Here is a 19,859-nt window from a genome sequence, read left to right as displayed (position 1 = left end):
AAATGAAGCCGTGAGGTTCTCGCCAGCAGAGGTTACACATCTCCCGGAAATCATCGTAGGACATGTCTGCTGCGACGTGATCTGTGTATGCATGTCTCAAGTTCATTTCGTCCATCTTGAAAAGGATGATCATGTTTGCGTTATCACGAACTAACTGCTTCGGGATGCGACTGTAAGTTTGAGCGAGGTAAAAAACGTCAAGTCCTCTATGTCGACCCATTGCGAAGAAATCTCTGATAGGACTTTGATTGTCCGTTATGACGTCATCGAAAATACAAACTGAATTTCTTTTTACTTCGTCCGGTTTAAGTACAACACCTACGTAAGGAAAAAAACCGATTCCCTTAACTCTCTTCAATATGTCCGCTAAGTAATTGTATTTCGGTTGATCTGTTGTTTTAGAGAATAGATAGACGTTCTCAAACTTCACGCCATTCTTATCAACAAGCAAAGAGAGCATGAGGTTTGTTTTTCCACAATTACTTGGTCCAACGATCAGTCCTCTGATAACATTCGGTAACAAGTTGCTATGTCTCTTCTTCTTCAAACAACCACCCTCAAACTCGAACTTTCGGATGGGTAAGCGAATTTTTTGTCTTTCAACCTTCATGTTTTCGAATGATGCTAGTCAAAGGACTGTACTCGAAAACACTATCATGAATCAGTATACAAAACGCTGTTGTGTGCTCAGGAAAATTATTGTTTGATTCGAAGTTGAGTTTCACGTCAATCGGACCGTGCTGCAAAGACTCACGTTGTCTGGAACAATCGATGACGAAAAGTGGAGCTTTATTCTTGAAGTTTTCAATGTCGAGAAGTGGAGTCGGATCAGGTAAAGCGTTGAAGGTCGAAGAGAAACTGCAGTAAGCGTGGTAGAACATATTGTAATCATGCTTGGTGAAGGATTGGTTCACATCTTCATACGGATATGCCTCGTTATTCAGAAGTAGCTTTATATTCCTCAGATTGCAGTGATCAAACTTGCTCACATCCTTGAGTTGATTTCCACTCCGATTCGTTTGAAAGAATACAATGGCATACCTCGGCTTTTCCAATTGTGTTGTTGTCTTGATGGTCCAGGTGTGTTTAGTTGTTTGAGGTAAAAGAGGGTATTGATAAAGGTCCCATGCACGGAAAGCAACGATGAGAGGTTTGTCTTTCTCGATGAGTTTCAAAAATTTCAATCTTTGACCATCATCCACACTCACGATGGGTAAACGATATTGCATGCGTTCCAAGGTTAGAGTATAATTTTCAGCTGCCGAGCTGAACACTGCGTCATTGTTTGTCCTCGAGCGGGTGAGTAGAATTTCGATTTTCGGATTCACAAGCACTTGTCGTAGATCCTCTCCCAAACCAAAGAGAACTCTGAAGGGGATAATGACGTTATGAAATCTACCGTCAGCATCCAATGGTATATCCTTCTCCCATCCCATTACTTGTAAATGTCGAGAATCCCATTCGTTGAAGGTGGAGTATATCTTGGGAATGCATGTCAAGCCCGGCTCTGATACTGACTCCACAGTTTGATTGTCTATTCGCACCTCAGCCCTATTGAAGAGATACAAAATTCCTCCGTTCGTAAGTTTTGTCCTCTGAGCAGCTTTTGTGACTTGTTTCTCAGCGGTAGTAGCTGTAGCAGCAACAGTTTCTTCCACCGTGATCCTACCACTGATCAAGAAATAACTTCGATGCAGCAAAGGTAAGTAGTCCGACTGATTGATGGCGAAATGAATTATATCGTTGTTGGAGAGAGCGTTTGGATTTGTTGGATTAAAAGTTTGCTCGCTGATTTTTGTGATGGAAGTATCCAAAACCGGTCCGTTTTGAACTTGAAGAATGTCGCTCATTTTTAACTTTGTATCCAAGACGTTTCAGAATTGCTCGACTTTTTGGACTTATCCTCCTGACGATCGTCGGAGAAGTGAATGAGGAGCGAACGTGATTCCTCTTTTTATATTTATCGAATTCAAATCCCATCCTCCTTAAGATGTAATCCAACGGTTATGGTCTCACCACGAAAGTTCAAGAGTCGACCGTCTTGATCTGTGATCGACAAGGAGATGTTATCGATTTGCTTCCTCTTCACAGGTAAATATAGAATGTTGTGCGGGATTTCGATAATCTTGAAACCTGGAGAAGTAACAGGAGCGAATTGGTAGATGGCGTGACTTTCCCTCTCGTTTATGTAAGCACCAGATACGATGTTACAATCGATTATGATCACATTCAGTTTTACGATATCCACAGGTTGAGTTGAAGAATGTAGAATGTTCGCAGCGAGCTTTTCGTGACCGAATCCTAATAGACGACCAATGCTTCCTGGTTTTGTAAAGTCTATCTCCTTACTACCTTGAATCTCGCAACGAAGAGTGTTGTGGTTCGCCTTGAGAGAAATCTCGTTCCTTAACTTCTGCTTCAGATAGTTTTCTATATCCTCAATCTCGTAAGATCCAGTAGGAATTACAATAGTTTCTTCTCCGAAGTGAAATAGATTGTTCCTTTCTTCGATATTGGGTACAGAGTTGTAGACGACGAAGTGAGTCAATCCGATGGAATAATTTCGGTTTTCATTCAATTCAATAGGAGGAAAATAACGATGTGAAAGAATAGACTCTTTTCCGGTGAGTGTAAATGATCGAGTAGACATGCTGAGTCGAGCGTTGGTTATCTAATGAGAGGCTTCTTCATATTCCGCTTCTTTTATTAAGAATTCGAGACACAAGTGTCCACAGTTATTCATATCATAATTTTGTTTCACATCATTGCTGTAAACTATTGGACTACCCATGAAATACTGAGTAACCTCGGGTGGAGGACGTAGACCGAAGCTATCGAAATACACGACAAGGGGTAATTTTCTCTTCGAGTATGCCACCCAATGTGTTCCTGGTCCGCTGGAGACATCGAGATTTACAATTCCCATCTCCCTCTTCCAAGGTTTCTTCCTGCTTAGTTCGTCTCGCATGAAGATACCTCTAAAATGTGGGAGATCCAGTTTCTTTACAGCATCCATCAATTCCACATTACTCAGTGCTTTCTTGGGCAGTCGTTTCAACAGTTTTTTGGTTCGTACGGTCTCAAGTAGAGACCCCATCCTTTCTTGAAGGGTGCTAATTTCATCTTCCGTTTAACAACACCTCCGGATTTCAACTTCTGAATTTTTTGTAGTAACTCCTTTCCCGTACTAGCCGCGCTTCCAACTTGACCTAATCCAGTGAGTAAAGGATATAGGTACTGTAAAAAACCTCCTGTTTTAGGTAGAGGGATTACACGTAGTAGTTCTGCCTTCGCTTTTCCGTTTCCGCTACTGCGACTTTTATTTTTTCCAGTACGAGGTTTTTTCCCTCCACTCCCGCGTTTCTTCGTCTTCTTCACACCGGCTCCCATGGCTAGTTTTGCTTTCATAGCGTTTGTAACAACATACGCTGCCGCCTTTTCTCCTAACGACGAGTCCTTTGCTTTAAATCTTTCCCAAGCTCTTTCCTTCAAAATTTCGTCAGCCTCGTGTCGTGACCTTGAGTCCTTGTTCTGCGAGTAGGCGATGTCGTGTTTCTTGCAAAATTCATCCAATTTGTTGACACCAGGATCTCCTCTTCTTAGTCGTTCTTCTAATTTTGTACCTGGACCGCAATAATTCATCCCAGGCCAGTGAACTTCGAAAGGAAGATTGTTGATAAGAGAATTTATTATTCCCCCTCCAACGATCCTCTTCTTCTGCTTGATGACGAGCATTTGAAAGAAGTAGACTTTGGAGTGCTTTTTATATACTCTTTTCCACACCACCTTATTGACACACTAGAATAATCTATTTAGGTATGATTAAACTAGCATTCATTGAGGTAGAGTATAAGGCGCGTTTTTTTTTTCACGTGGTATCCCCGGTAGGCCTAATCCACAAGAATTAATTGATCTACGTCGTCGTCGTTTCTTCGGCATCGTTACTGCCAAGATTTAGTGCCTCGAAGCGCCTGCATATAGCATCCAGCCAACAAAGTTCCATATAACCAATTCCTTCCGCCGGTTTTTCTCCATTAACTATCTGAAAGAGCTCGACGGCCTTCTGTTCAGCTTCCGTGATTGCTGCGTCTATTAAAGTTTGACCGTGTCTCAATCGATCAAACACCGGTTTCTGCATGATGAATTTTCCGGTAGGATTCATCAGGACTACAGATGGCTTCTGGAAGACTAAACGGAATTTCATGATCGCTGATGTACTGAGATGTACGTCTTTCGTGGGTGTTTGCTTATCATCCAGATATTCTCCAATTACGTCAAAGTACATTTTCAAAGTGTACCACTCTTCAGTTGTCAAGAGAAGGAAATTGTTCGCCATATCCAATTTACTCAACAATATCTTCACGGGAAACCCAGTCGTCCACTCACAGCCAATCGTGATGCTCTTGCTTCCGTTTCCAAGCAGATCGTAGCATCTACTTTGAATCAGCATAGGTTTCACCTTGTATTCCGGTTTCTTCTTTGTGGGAAGTGCGGCTTCATCCGCGTCTGTCATTTGCTCCGCCTTCCGCTTTGCTGAGGTTATTTGGATTATTTCCATTTCTTCCTCTAATGGCCTTTCGTCAAAGCTGGTTCCTGCTCCGGGTGTGTCGGGCGAGGCCGGCGCGGGCGGGGCGGGCGCGGGCGGGGCGGGCGCGGGCGCGGGCGGACCCGATGTTACAAACACCGGAGCCGGCGCGGGCGGGACCGCTGTTACTGACACCGGAGCCGGCGCGGGCGGGAGCGATGTCACAAACACTGGTCGCGGGACATCAGTCTGCGTCCCCAGGTAGGGTCGTGGAGGGTGCACAGCAGCAAGTCCGTGTCCACTAGCGAGAGGTTGAAGTGGTTGGCTGGGAGGCTGCATTGTTGTTTGAGGTGTGGTATCTACACCTTGATGATGAGCTAAGAACTCCGTGTACAAACGTCGAATATCAACGTCGCTAAGTCCACCGACTCCAGATACGTCAGCTGTGAATGTCATGACTGGTGGAGTTGTTTCTTGCTTGCGAAGAGAAAAGAGACTGCGTGTATTTCTATGTCGTGGGTTGGTTATATTGCTGGCGTCCAAGTTGATCTGGTGCTGGCGCTCGAGAAGGAGAGGCTTGCCACTGGTTGAGAGCGAAGAAACGACTGCGACTATTGAGTGGATGGTTGCTGCTTATATAGCTCTCGGAGTGATGATTCGAGGTGTGAATACGAAGTGTTGTTCTTGAGCTGTTTTAGTTAAGTATTTAAACCTCCTTTTTGACCTCCATCGACAAGTCGAGCGGGTCTTCCTGCTTCTCCTCGATCATAGGCTCGGTTTTAACCTCGAACAAGTCTTCCTGTTTCACCACTGCATCATTAACTACCTTCCATTTTCCTTCTTCGTTCACCAGTTTAAGAGTATTTCCTGCTTCATCATGATCAGGCAACGAGGACTTATTTTTCTTGCTGACATGTTCCGAGTCAGCGAAGATTTTCCGCTTTCTACTTGTCCCACTGTTTACATCTTCGTCTTTGATCGTTCCTTCCTCCTCACTCCGCAAAACCCTCCTCTTCTTGACCTCCTTATCTTCCTCGATCGATGTATTCTTCCTTTTTGTTCTTCGAGCGCTGTTTTTCCTAGTCGTTCTTTTTTTACAATCCGAAGTCTCCATCTTGATGCATGGTGGTATCATCTGTAGCAGTTCTTCGTGGACCCTCTTCTGTAAACTCCGATGATTCTCAACAGCATAGTGTCCATGAGGTAAGCTAGAAATCCCATCTCGTAGGATCACTCGCTTATCATCAAAAGTTGACAGAGACTTCTTCTTCGTTTTAATACTGTACATGACAAGTTTCTTACTAACGATGGATCTCTGTTCGTGAGTAAAGTCTTTCTTGGAAAACAAACAATCTTTATAGTCTTGGATTGTTATCTCATTCTTTACCACAGATTTCTTTATTCCTTTAGCTCGTTTCTTTTCATCGTCGATTGATTCAATCGCATACATCTTAGCACGCAAACCGACAAAGGTCTTCACGGGAACGGCATTGTACTCTTCCTTAAACTTTCCGATTACTTTTTTATTCTTCTCAGAGTAAGCAGGATGATTCTTCGGATAGTCAGAGGTGTCAAATTCATCAATATACGTCAACATGTCTTCGTAAAAGTCATGATTTCTTAGCTCGAAGAGAAGACTATCTGTGTCCGTTAGTAACAAAGTTATGTCTTCTCCGTAACGAGGTTTCAACACGTCATACCAAAAATGATAAATGTGTTCTTTAGCGATGTCCAGAATAGCTTGAGCAATGAAAATAGGCTTGTCGTACTTCACATACTTCCTGCTTCGGTGGGCTGCAGCTAAATCGCGATTAAAAATCGAAGCTTTTTTGAAAAAATTATCTCGAACGATTTTTCGAAATCTTTGAGAGTTTGTAACAACCTCGACGTCCATTCGCTTCTGAACGCTCTCAAGAAATTTACCAAACTGACTGTTAACCAGAAGTTTGAATAAATCCTTCTCAAAGGCGTTTTTCGACTGTTGTCGGAGTTTCGTAGTCTTTTCTACGAAACCTCGAACGAATGGTAGTTGTCGAAATTTGATTCCCCTATGGATTTTAGTTATGATTAGTCCGTGCTGGACTGCTTGTTTCAAGGCTCGACTATGGATGACGTAATTCTTCTTATCCCAGAGGGTCGCCAAGAGTTTGGTTTGAGACGATCTGGGTGGTGTTTTAACTTCAGGACAAAATGGTAAGTCCGCATGTAAATCATGGAGAGTCTTCGGGTAATGAAGGTCTACTTCCAACAGAAATCCCCATGGATCGTTATTATTCGTCTTAACTACGTCAAAGGTGTTCAACTCCGCCTTCGTCATCCATGTGAAAGAGTGCATTGGGAGATATTGACTCATCGCGTACCCATAAAGATTACAGGCGTCAAGTAATATGATTTGTTTGCTACAATCACCTTCTGTTAAAGTGTGTCCCAGGTATTTATTTAGCGCTTCACTGTAACGATGTGTGACGCAAGCGAAACCGCCCCTCACACCTTTATGAAACATGAAAATCTGGTTCAGATCTGTTAATAATTCAATTTTTACTTTGCTGGTAGAAAGAAAGGCCTGTAATCCAAACGAGGGTAGCGTCAAACTCCATGCAGGGTCCAGATGATATTCCCTCTCGAACGTGCTTCGGAACTTCTCAAATATGTCTGCAAGAAACAAACAATCAGCCTTGACGTAGAGGTCTGTGTACTCTCCCAAATTTTTCACTTTAGATTCTCGCCACACAGCTTGAGCGTGTTGATAATCCTCCTCGGTGAGCTCCTCCTTATTTAAATGATTATAGAAATCTTCAATCTTCGGCAGTGTTGTTTCCTCATAAGTTTCCCATGACTTCATATAATCGTAAGGATACACACATTTACGACGTAAAAGACTGAGTAAGTTAGATGGAAAATGTTTTTTTGTATGCTGAAAGGTGTCTTCAGTTTGAATATCGATTAAATTCTTAAGTGACGATTGCATGAAGCGGTAAGTGTCTATGAATCTATATTCGTTTCCCTTAGTTGTTTTTCGAAAAACTGCGATATACTTTTCCTCTGTTGTTGGTATGACGGTTATAGCTTGTTGACTCCCTGCCATCCCTTGGAGCAGGCCACTTAGATCGTAAGGTAAATTATGTGCATTCACAGGCACGAAGGTCGGTCTCTTGTATAATAAATTACATCTTGAATGAGCCACACCTCGAACTTCTCCTGTGAAATGGTCGTGATCGATCACAGCATCACCATTGAATTTGCCTCCACAAATGAAACAGTCTTTTGCGTTAGATAATGTTTTGAATCTCTCCAGGGGTGTTATATTCATCGGTTTGTTTATTTTATACAAGTCGAAGGCGTGATCAACTTCCGCTTCTATATATTTTAAACAAACTTGTGCTGCATCAGGTCCTCTGTACACGATCGGTTGTTTGTCCGGTTCATAGGTGGAGACTGTGTAGAGACAAAAGGCTGAAGCTTCGTGTTTTTGATAGCGAACACTAGTAAGATTCGCTCCATATTGTTCGTCAATCGGTTTAAGTAGCGTCTCAAAGTCAACATACAGTATCACAGGGATGTGCTGTCTCTGTTGATATTTCTTGAATGTGAGAATGCTCTCTTCGGAACCCTTACGGGGTACAATCGCTTTCCCGATTGGATTGTCCTTGCACAGCTCCAAATGGTTCTCCAGACGTTCTTCTGAAGTGTAACTGCTTAGACAGCGTCTACAATAAAATCTTTTACCGTTGTGACTAGTATATTGAGAGGAAAGAAGTCTGGATAAGTCATGAATAATATGGAAAAATGTTCCTTGCTCCGTGCGTATCATGAGTAAGTCCTTCTGGATCTTAGAGGAGACATCGAGAGTAGAAGTGGTTTTGAGTGGTATGACGTTAGCATTCATCCCGTTGAAAGAAAAAAGGCTGATGTTAAACACTGGATTTTGCTTTTCAAACCGATTCACATCTTGCACGCTCATGTTGGAATGTCGGAAAGTTGTCCAGTCATAATCGTCCTCTTCTTGACCAAGGAGAATGCAAATTCTAAAGCTTTCCTCTGGAGGAGAATGAATTTCTGTAACAGCATTCTTCTCCAAAATGAGTCTCGGTATGGTAGATTCAGGACTCCCATTTCGAACGACGATTCCGGAACAGTAAGCGAAGTGTTCGTCCCTCTTCTTTCGTGCCGGGAAGCGTTGAAGACAACGTTTACAATAGACGTTTCTGATCTGCTTTACATCTTTCATATTGCTAATAAATGCGTCGAATTTCGATATGAGCATAAAATGGGAATCGTAGAAAAATAGATCTCTATGATCTTGTAGTTCCCTCCTCGCGATTCTTAATGGATAAATAGAGGAAGTAGAAGAATCGAAGGTAAATACGTTTATAGAGATATTATTAATTTTTTCAAACTCAGGAATACTGTCCAGCTTCATAGGAAACTCCAACCACTTGTAACGTTTTTTTAATTCCGCATTCTTCTCGTAATTAGTCATTTTACATCTATCTTTAGCTTTCAGAAAATTTCCGCATATTGCGTACATGAAACAGCGATTACCTCCGTCTTTAACATTCACAATTGATTTGCAGCTTTTAATCTTCTCTAGCGTGCAATTTCCACCTCCTGTAAGAGGGATAAAGCGATAGAGAGTGATAATGAGGCGATTGCATGTAATGATAGTCCATTGGCTCTTGTTGGTTTCAAATTCAGTCTCCGCTCGTAATATTTTACTGACAGAAGTATCGAACTTGCTTTCGACATCGCTCTCCGTCAGCAATGATAGGATGTCAGCTGTGTGTTGTATAACTTTTCTCTCTTTTGTAACGAGATGTTCGTATTCACACTCCAAAGCAAGACTTAGTTTGAATTGACAACCAGATGTTCGTAGCACATGAGATAAAAAGGTAATGACTTCCTTACGTACCGCAATCAGAAAAGAAATGATGTCATTCGTCGTGCTTTGATGTGTCACTTCAAACACGAACATTTCTTGAAAACTTGAGTCCACTGCTTTAATCATGATGGAAGAACGGAACACTAAAGATGGAATTATTAAATTACTTTAAGACACACGCTAACTAAGAGAGTTTACAGAGCGAACTCCAATTTACACTGACAGAAAACTGAGGTGATGTGACTCTTTATATACCGCTGTTGCTCCCTCCTCCGTTCATATTCATGAAGGTCAGTTTCATGATTGCAGTCACGATCCTTCCCGCTGATGTAAAACCTCTGCTTCCTCGATTTTGTTGTAGTGTTTGTATCCTGGTATTGATTTATGTTGAAGAATTTATTGACCTTGATTGTAGACGATAATTTTGACACGTCAATGAAGAGAATTGTGAAATCTGATCCTGGAAGAAATCCACATTCTTCTCCTGACACTTTATACAGAAACATAGCTTGTCCAAGTTTTTTCTAAGTTCTTTATTCACCTTGGAAGTAGGAATAGGAGCTGGACGTGTGGGTTTTCGAGGTCCTCCAGGTAATGGAATATTAGGAAGTTGAATTCTTGTTATGTTTCTCTGACGTATTCTTCTGCGCATTTTAATTTTTTCCAAATTTAGTAATGTAAATTGATCTTTCGTAACACTTCTGTCTTCGGCTGAGTTCCTTGTTAATAATTCATCCATTCCATGAGGTAATTTTATGTTGTGGGTTGAAGTGGAAGGCAATGGCTCTCTGGAGTGTGGAGAGTTGGCTGTTGTGGACTTCACGATGGGGGGGGGGGGGGTGTATTCATTGAAGGTTGATGGAGTGTGTGTGTGGTGTGAGTTGAGCGTGAAGACTTGGTTCAGTAGACTTTACAAGAGGTCTGATTAAGGTGAACGTTGAATATGTACTGATAAAAAAAATATCCTTAATACTGATCTTTATATAAAAGAAGTAGCTGACCTTCCTCAAAGGAGGAAATTATTATGTTGTGAAAGGAAGGTCGCTTTCGTGAGGAATTTAAATCTGGTGTCCGTAAAGTTTAGGTTGCCTTTTTTTTTTTTAAAAAAAATTTTTTTTTAAATTTTTTTTTTATTTTTCGATTTTTTGTTTTTTATGTTTTTTAGTGTATTTTCTGATAGATCTGCATTCCCTGAGAATAATAACATCACTCTCAAGTTGCTACGATGATTCATTCTCAAGTTATGCAGTCTCAAAGATTAACTTACGACGGCCATATTGAATTTTTTTAATTGTAAGAAAATATTGTTTTTTCTTTCATTTTCTATTAGAGGTAGCTCTCCCAACTTCAACGATACCAATCTCGACTTCGTGGGATGAGTAGTTCTCGAGATATCCACATAAGAAGTTTTGAGTGGCCTATTTTTTTTTAAATTTTTTTTTTTTATTTTTTTTTTAAATCTTTGTGTTATATTTTAATAGAGTAGCCTTCTATGATGTCAAAAATACTCGCCTCAACTTCCTAGCATGATTTGTTCGGGAGTTATGGAGTGTCAAAGTCAAAGGATGGCGGCCATTTTGAATTTTTTGATAAATATCAATAATTCGATTTTTTTTTAATATTTTTGTTTAAAGATGTATTTATACTGTTCAAAGGAAGAATTTTCACTTCAATAATTTGTTTCGTTCTTAAGTTATAGGTGTTGAAAGTGTGAGCAGGCTAAAACTTACGGCGGCCATATTGAATTTTTTTAATTGTAAGAAAATATTGTTTTTTCCTTCATTTTCTATTAGAGGTAGCTCTCCCAACTTCAACGATATCAATCTCGACTTCGTAGGATGAGTAGTTCTCGAGATATCCACATAAGAAGTTTTGAGTGGCCTATTTTTTTTAAAAATTTTTTTTTATTTTTTTTTTTAAATTTTTGTGTTATATTTTAATAGAGTAGCCTTCTATGACGTCAAAAATACTCGCCTCAACTTCCTAGCATGATTTGTTCGGGAGTTATGGAGTGTCAAAGTCAAAGGATGGCGGCCATTTTGAATTTTTTTATAAATATCAATAATTCGATTTTTTTTTAATATTTTTGTTTAAAGATGTATTTACACTGTTCAAAGGAAGAATTTTTACTTCAATAATTTGTTTCGTTCGTAAGTTATAGGTGTTAAAAGTGTGAGCAGGCTAAAAAAAACAGTTTTTTACTAATATCTCGGGAACTATAGATCCGAATTAGGTAGTTCTTTTACTAATTGAATGTACTCTTCAAGCTGAATACGATGGTCTCTTAAAATTAAGATTTTTAAAATTTTCGAAAATTCGAATTTTTTTTTAAATTTTCGATGTGGCAACATGTTTTTTTCTTGGTGTAGTGGGTCCTGGCGACTGCTTACTGATTGCTGTCCTCCTAATACCATCGCTCGTTCTTTTGCTATGAAAATATATTATTGACGTCATTTATAGCTTCAGTGTGAGGTATATAGCCTTTTTCCTTTAAGGTAGGTTCGTGAGTTACGTCTTTTTTCAATGATGTAATCGAATATTGAGTGATTCATACTTTGATCAGGCGTTCCTCGGATGTAAACCTCGCTATAGAGTGTGAGGCATGCAGAATGTGAGGGTCAGGATGTTAAGGGGGGGGGGGGGGGGTTATTGAATTTTTGAGTTCAATATTTTCCTTATTTATGTAGATTTTCCTGCGGAAATGTTACCCTCTACGCTGAAAATTAGCATCATTGATTTCTCTGTAGCTTCTCAAAAAGAAATAAAAAAAAATTATTAAAACGTGAGATATGTCAATTTCTTGCGGAAAAAAATTTGTGGAAACGTGTGTTTTGAGAAATGAGATAGTAATTTTCAGTTAGGATCAATTTTCTCCTCAGCTCTTCCCTGAGCTCAAAAAATACAGAAAACGAGCAATTCCTCCTACTTGATGAGGTGGTATCAATTCTCTCAGGCTACACGGGCTCGGAAAAATGCAGGTTTATCACGAATTTCATTCCACTAGTTCGTTTTTAGGACGTGAGATTCGAATTATTCTGGTACAATCAAAGTCCGTAAATATGTTACAATCTATGTCCTTCTAAATTAAAAATTTTGAGCTAATGTTTCATCTCAGTTTAGGCTTATAAAATGAAGAAAATGTAACTTCACTTCAGTTCTTCTCACGACGCAAGTGTCTTTAATTCGCGTTCGCTGCGTTCTTCTTTGTTCGGTGTACCGTGTTTTTTCGCATAACAAGTAAGAATGCCTCCAATCCGGAACCGTAGTCACTCCGTCGTTTCGGTCCCTGTCAATGTGCACCGACAGTCCGTAGGTGTTCAACAGGAGCCTCCTAATATTAACGTTTTGAGGTTGAGATATGAAGCGGGGCGGGAAAAGCTGTATGGATATATTCTCATGAGGGGTGGGGTGGCCTTTCTTGCTCAACTTATAGTGGAAAACTCGTTCTGGCCTGCCTCGGATATGTTAAGTCGGGTCAGCGATAAAGCTCTCTTCGCGAACGCGCTATTCAGAATTTTAAGTGGGGGGCCTCTGAATCCTAAAAAGTTTCTGTGGGCTACATATAAACAGTGGCGTACAGTTCGTGATTCATACTGTAGTCCGGTCTGGTACCTATTTTATGAAATCCGATTGACTGCTGACTTAAGGGATTTTTCAGAGTCCCCTGCAATTGTACACAACTTACTTCACGAGGTTCTGCGGCGGTTACGTGGTGAGATTATCCGTTTGAAATTGTCTGATCCGTCTGATTCAGATCCGGAGGTAGTAGAACGGGGGTATCACTCAGAAGAGGGAGAAAGCTTTAACTTCGATACCAGTAGCGCGGAGTCTTCGTCCAGTAGCGAGGAGGAGTCGGACGCGTGAGATACGAGAGCGAGAAAGGGGGGGGGGGGTTAGGGAATGGAAAAAATTCACGAGAGTAAACTTCTGGTTCCGCTGTTAGCACTACTAAGATGTCACTGGATTACTGAAAGAGGTATGTAAGATTCTTCTTTTATAATACTCTTAGTAATGTCGTTTTGTTGATAATACTCAAGTGTTCGCACGTGGAAAAATTATTATTTTTTTACTTTTTTCCGACCTAGGATTTTATATCATTCATCATCCAACATATCGAAACGGGTCATGCGGGTATTCCTGATAGTCAGGTGGCCCCTGCGAATTAATCGTACGTGAAAGAATTATATCATTCTACATCCGTCACAACGAAACGTAGATTGTGGTTGCTTGAGTGACAGGTCGGTTTCGTCGCTGAAATCGGAAGCAGAGAGCGTGCGCAAGAGTAATTGATTAGTCATGTTTACATGAATTGATCGTGGGAAAAAAAAAAATCCCCCTCCTTGACGACTGCGGTGTGTGGTGTCGTCTTCTTCTTTCGACCGTGTTCGTTTGCAGTTTCTGAGAGCTCCAGCTGAGCTCTTGTAGAATCAGTCTGTGTAATTTTTTATTACTAATTGGTGGATACTTTGGAGTTTTATTTCGTGTAGGCGTATAATGATGTAGTCCTCGTTTTGGCGTCTTTTTGTTGGGGTCTCTTTTTTTTTGGGTGTTTTAGTGGGGGTCTCACTTTGCAGTGTTCTCATAATGTGTTTTGGCGTATTTTTGCTGGGGTCTCTCTTTTTCTAACTACTGTCCACAACCCAAGTGTTATGAGCGTAAAGTTTAATTCGCTGCGCTAGAGTAGAAAACCCCCCTAAAAAGAGCAAATTTCATTGAGAGCTTTTTGCCTGGGTATAAAAATGATGCCAGTCGATTGGCGAGGTTTTAGAATCGAATTTTCATGAGAAAAAGTGTCCCACCCTGCCGTATTCAATTTGTGTCATATCTTTCTGTATCCATCAATTATTCTTATTTTCCCCTTCCTCTGCATTCTCGTCCACCACCTCTCGGAACATCATCAAACTGGTAAACAAATTAGAAAAGAACATGCTTCTAAGTATTCATCTAACGATAAATATGCATGCATCTGCATCATACGTCTGCGTGCGGTCCGTGGTCTTAAGACCACCGATAAAGTCTCGAATCTTATACCGTGCCAATTTGCAGCTCAAAAAACTGAAGTCAGTCACAACCTCATCCGGAGAAAGGACTCGGAGGATGTACCGGTTGAGCCTTGGAAAAACCGCAATCTTATGATATCGAGGGCTCATGTCGGATTGAAGTTCATAGTTTGCTGCAGCTTCGCGCGTCCATTTAGTCCAGACGCAGTCTGAGCCCCACATAGCACGAGATCATTGTAGCGGAGCAGCACCGGAATGCAAATGAATGCTAATCGAGGGAATCAGCGGACGCAGGAAAACACAAGAAAAAAATATCATATAATAAAGTATTAAAATTGTGTCGATCTAATTATGAGTACAAATGAGCAGTGGTATGTTGGTCAAGCGCACATGACATCTACGGGTGATTGAGCCCGCTGCGCGCGCTCAGGCACTGTTGTCACGGGGGGCTAGAAAACCGCGCATTTTACACCGAGAGAAGTATGAATCGGTGAGAACGAAAACACACCAACTCGAAAAAATGAAAATAATCATGACACTCGGAAAACTGCGCAGCAGTTGAAAAAGTTAGCACAAGGAAAAGATTTTCGGTGCCGAAACACACGTACTTATGAACACTTAAAAGGTCCACATTGGGAAAGATGCGTTAACTTCAATGACCTTTATGAAAAACTGACTCTCTTTAATGAAAAGCGAGAATTTTGGAGTTACCGAGTTGGTGTGTTTTCGTTCTCACTGATTCGTGTAAGTTTTTGGTATGGTTTTATTTGTCAATTTTAGCGTTTCTATTTTGAAGGATCCAATCATTTAACAGTTTGGAATAGGGTTTACGTATCTATTTATAAGCTCAATTAAAATTTAGCGATTGGATTTCTCTGCAGATGGATGACCCAGAAATTTCAGAGATACTCTCGGAGACTCTTCTGAAAATGATCCCGCAAATTTTAAAAGAACGCCACTTTAAAATTTCATTTTGTAATAAACCAATGACTAATTATTTCGTTTGATCACACTTATCCGTCTGTTGGCTATCTTAATCATCAGACGTTTGTTTTGGGACCTAAAAATTCATGTTTTAAAAAAATGTATAGTAATGATTTACTTTTATTTATTTGAAATTAAAATGACCTGATTTGAATTCGTAATATAAAAATCCCAGAGGTGAACATTTTGGAATTCCGAATAAAACCATTGACACAAACACTGACTGGAATAGAGAGATGAAAGGAATGGAAAAATCGGTGTATTTTATTTGATGACATACAGGGACCGGTATGAAAAGCTTGATTTGAAACCTCATTTAATGACATACTCACAAACTTTAATCTCCTAGATCCTGGAATTCACCTTTATTTCTAAACAAATATGAAGTTGACGATACTTTCGGGTACTGCTACCTCTCAAATTGTCAGAAGGCCTTTTTAATCTCACGCGTGGATTTCCCCAAAAATAATCAAGATTATCCATTGAACATGAATTGGATCACATTTTGCAGTAAGGAACCACTATTTCTGGCCCATTACAGAAACAAAATACATGCCGTTGGTTTCCTTATGCAGATATGAGGACTTATAATATGTAACAATGGCGGACGTAAAAAATGACCTTTTCGAAACACGTTCAAAAAACTGTTTTGGCATCGAGAAAATACTTGAGATGTGATCTTCAAGATCTGCACATTATGCCAAAGCCAAACATATTAAATTTTTGTGTGAACCAAACCGTTTTTTAAGCGTGTTTCGAAAATGTAATTTTTCACATCCGCCATTGTTACATATCGACGGTGAAACTACCAAACCACGTATCTCGTTTGCGGTGTTTAAAAATCTACGCTCGCATTTTTTTTTTTTTTTAAGTAGACCAAATCAATATCATTCCTTGAAATTTTCACAGAATTTTCTCCGCACGAAGAGGAAAAATCACAGAAATTTTCAAGACTGGACGTTAAGTAGTTTTTTATTTAAAAAATAAAGAATGACAGGAAGTCTGCGACGTCGCAAACCGAGATACGTGGTTTGGTAGTTTCACCGTCGATATAAGGCCTCATATGTGCTTTTATGGAAGAGTCAGAGATAGTGGTTCCTTATTGCGAAATACAATTCAATTACTTGTCGCGAAATTTCAAAATTTGATTCCCGATGAAATTTTGCAACCGGTTCACGCTAGCTAAGCGCGGTGCTAGTTACGGGAGGCGGAGGACCGGGGGTGAAGGGGAGTCGAAGCGCTGGTCGCATAATCCGTAAATCAAAGCCAAAGCAGAGAGATTATTAGCGAAAAGCCACACTGGAGCCCACCATTAACACTCGAATCTGCATATTCTATTTATTTAGCGATGTCTTGCGGAGATAATATATTTACGGGAAATGGACAAGATGGATTGGCGAAGTTTGTCCCAATGGCGCCGAGGCTGCGCCTGCGCCCTGCGTCTGTGGCGTCTCGCGGCGCGTTCGCCTGTTATGTCTATTCGCGGTAACTTGCTCTATCGTCGATATCGGTGACAAGCGGATTATTGCATCAGCATCTACCGCAGAGGGGGGACACGCCAGCGAAAAGAGCAGTAAGTGTATGCTGGGATGAACCTCGAGACCCGTAAAAGCATGTGCTAACCTTGGCTCATACAGAAATCCAATTACTGCTCTCTTCGCTATCTCGGCAAACGAGGGGACCGTCCGGATCACTTGAACCCCGGGTTTTTTGGTCATTAAGCATACCGGTGCCTGATGCCGTCGGATCGTCGAGAGAGGCTAGGTTGCAAAATTAAGTTTTGCAAAGATTTCAAACGATACAATTTCACAAAACCGATTTCCTCAAGTCCGAGAAAAGCAATTTTCCCGCTCAAGAACTGCTGTCGAACTCCCATCCTGTTGTCTCGATGTTGTAATCATGCGGGTTTTCTCCCTCTCTCTCTTTCCAGCGGGCCAATTATTGAAATTTATAGACAAAGAAGACAAAAGGGATATGGAGGGATCCTATTGGTGGAAGCGGGTGTTTGCAATGGAAGAAGGAGATAGGTAATAGGCTTAACGGCAACCCACGAGAGACCCCATAGTTATTCCATCATTTTCTCCCTTAGTCTATGGAAACCACCCATTTCAACCAATAAGATCACTCCATACTCCTTGTGTTTGCTGTGTCTATCGCTGTGTCTATCTTTTTGTCTATCAATTTCAAAATTCAGCCCACAGAGAAGTCTTTTGTAGTCAGGGAATTGAAGTATGCATGATCGGGAATTTTCCCCCATAGAGCTGAAGGGTGATTGGAGCCGTTCATAAATTACGTTAAGCAATTTTTTGGCATTTTGGACCCCCCCCCCCTTCCCTTCGTAACGCTTTTGTGACGTAGGTCCCTATCCCTTAACACGTAAACACAAAATAGCGTAACGCTCTCCATGGCCCCCCCTCCCCCCTAGAGCGTTACGTAATTCAGGGACGGCCCCGTTACAGAATTTCGGCACACGTATTGAGTAATCAGGATTTTTTATATGAAGCCAGAAGAAGTCACGGACTCAAACACACCAAATAAGATATAGTCAGCATTTCTATCAAAATTTGTCGGAGTCGATACGTTGGATGAGTTATCGAGAGTATTTTTTTGATGAAATGTCGAAATTTTCGTGAAAAGGTGAACAACGAGGTATATCTATAATAATATACTTTGAATATATCATATTTTTCGTGAAATGTATGAAAAGATTTTACGTAAAATTCGATGATCTTAATTTTCATCGAAATTTTGCAACCCTGGAGAGAAATTACCGAGGTCTTTAATGTGCATCGTTGATTTAAGTCCAGTTTGACGGATGCCTGGCTGAACTTGAATCGTTTCGGATACTACCGCATCCTTGCGCCAATGCTATGGAGCGCTTTCAAGAATGTCATTTTTATCTGTAGTTGTTCTCGATTGAGTTTTTCTCTTTCCACCAGGTCTATTTAAGACTTATATAGATTTCAGAATCGATAATCAGATATCTTCCCCATTTGTAGTTGTTATCGCTGAAAACACTCTCAATGTGTTTCCCAGTGGTTTCAAGCGCAAATTTTGCACTTGTCAAGCGAGGAGTTATCATCTTGTTAGATTATTTCAATCAGCAGTAAAGCATGCGTTCATCCAACCTAATGACCAAGCTTCAAGCCAACTATTCCTTTCAAAATAGTATGTCTTTCTCTGACGTTCGAGTTTTTTTCTTCCGACAATATTTCTTAATCCTAAACGAATTATAATGTTTATACTATGTGGTAAAAATATTTTGTTAATAGTTAAAAGGCTCATACGTCTCTTCCGTATTGCACGGCATTATTTTTGTACCTTATTTGGACGTATATCTGATAAACGGAACTAAGCGCCAATTTGAGTTCCTTTTGAGGATTTCAGAATCCCGGATAGTACGTTCTGTCAAACGGAACTAAGCGCCATGAAAAAGCATTGCGAGTGTAGGACGGAACGAGCATCGTGTTCCGCTACACCCAAGCCCTCTCCCTCTCCCTTCCTCCCCCTATGGCGCTTAGTTCCGTTTGATAGAAATGCGTCCATTTTATTTCCATGCGTCCGATTTTATGCGGTAACTTTATGGATTCGTACCAGAATCCCGGATAGTACGTTCTGTCAAACGGAACTAAGCGCCATGAAAAAGCATTGCGAGTGTAGGACGGAACGATAGGGTGGTCCAAACTGGGCAACTTCGGGAAAATGAACCGCGACTCAACCTAAATTTGTTCCTTACCATCCAAATATGATACCTGCCAAATATTTTCGTTCTCCGATAATATTAACACGTGCCGACTTGAGGCTGAAAATCTCCCAAAAAATTACATTGATTTAAATGGGGCGAAAATGGGCCGATCCGCGGTATTTCGTTTTTCGGCTGTAAAATGCGCCAAAATGCAAATAACTTGCTCTTAACTTACGATGATACCTAGAGGCCTATTGTGAATGAGAAAATCACACATTCGACCCATTGGGAGGGGGGAGGGGGTCACAGCGGAGCCGATTCATAGTTGCTGGGGCGCCGCGTAAAGCATCATGCGCTAGTGTGATACGCTCCGGGCAACTTCGGGAAATGGACCGCGTCGCTCCCTAAATTAGTTCCATTTGATCCAAAAACGACGCCGGCCACGTTTTATTTTACTCTCTGATAATGTTAAAACCTGCCACCGTAAGACTGTTTTTAGGAAAATTGCAAGAAATAGCAAAACAAGACGAATATTATTAAAATTTGTAACGTTGGTATAAAAAAGCAGCGTTGCACCTTACTTGTGTTCGACCGCACCTATAAAATACGGATTTCAAGTTTCAGCACTTGACATATAGCATTCAGAAATTTTTTTTTTGGAGAGAACCTAAAAAATATTCGAAAATATCAAAAACTGCAACAACGGTAAAGTAGCTAAAACATGTTCTAGCTTGAAAATTTCTGATGCCCGCTGATAAGTATCAGTGCGTATTTTAAAAAAAAATA

General features: G+C 40.6%; 2 protein-coding genes across 2 annotated transcripts; both read right to left on the bottom strand.

The window, feature by feature from the left end:
• Positions 1 to 599: 599 nt before the first annotated feature.
• Positions 600 to 1,850, bottom strand: LOC109038231 (uncharacterized). Its single transcript, XM_019053218.2, has one exon. It carries the CDS (start codon positions 1,848 to 1,850, stop codon positions 600 to 602), a length of 1,251 nt encoding a protein of 416 aa, XP_018908763.2.
• Positions 1,851 to 5,132: 3,282 nt separating this feature from the next.
• Positions 5,133 to 13,912, bottom strand: LOC140224994 (uncharacterized). Its single transcript, XM_072302281.1, has one exon. It carries the CDS (start codon positions 9,528 to 9,530, stop codon positions 5,232 to 5,234), a length of 4,299 nt encoding a protein of 1,432 aa, XP_072158382.1. The 5' UTR covers positions 9,531 to 13,912; the 3' UTR covers positions 5,133 to 5,231.
• Positions 13,913 to 19,859: the final 5,947 nt, after the last annotated feature.

Source organism: Bemisia tabaci, chromosome 7 (genome assembly GCF_918797505.1).
Source record: "Bemisia tabaci chromosome 7, PGI_BMITA_v3".
In the NCBI taxonomy this organism is placed as follows: Eukaryota; Metazoa; Arthropoda; class Insecta; order Hemiptera; family Aleyrodidae; genus Bemisia; species Bemisia tabaci.
This window is presented reverse-complemented; position numbering and strand designations above follow the sequence as displayed.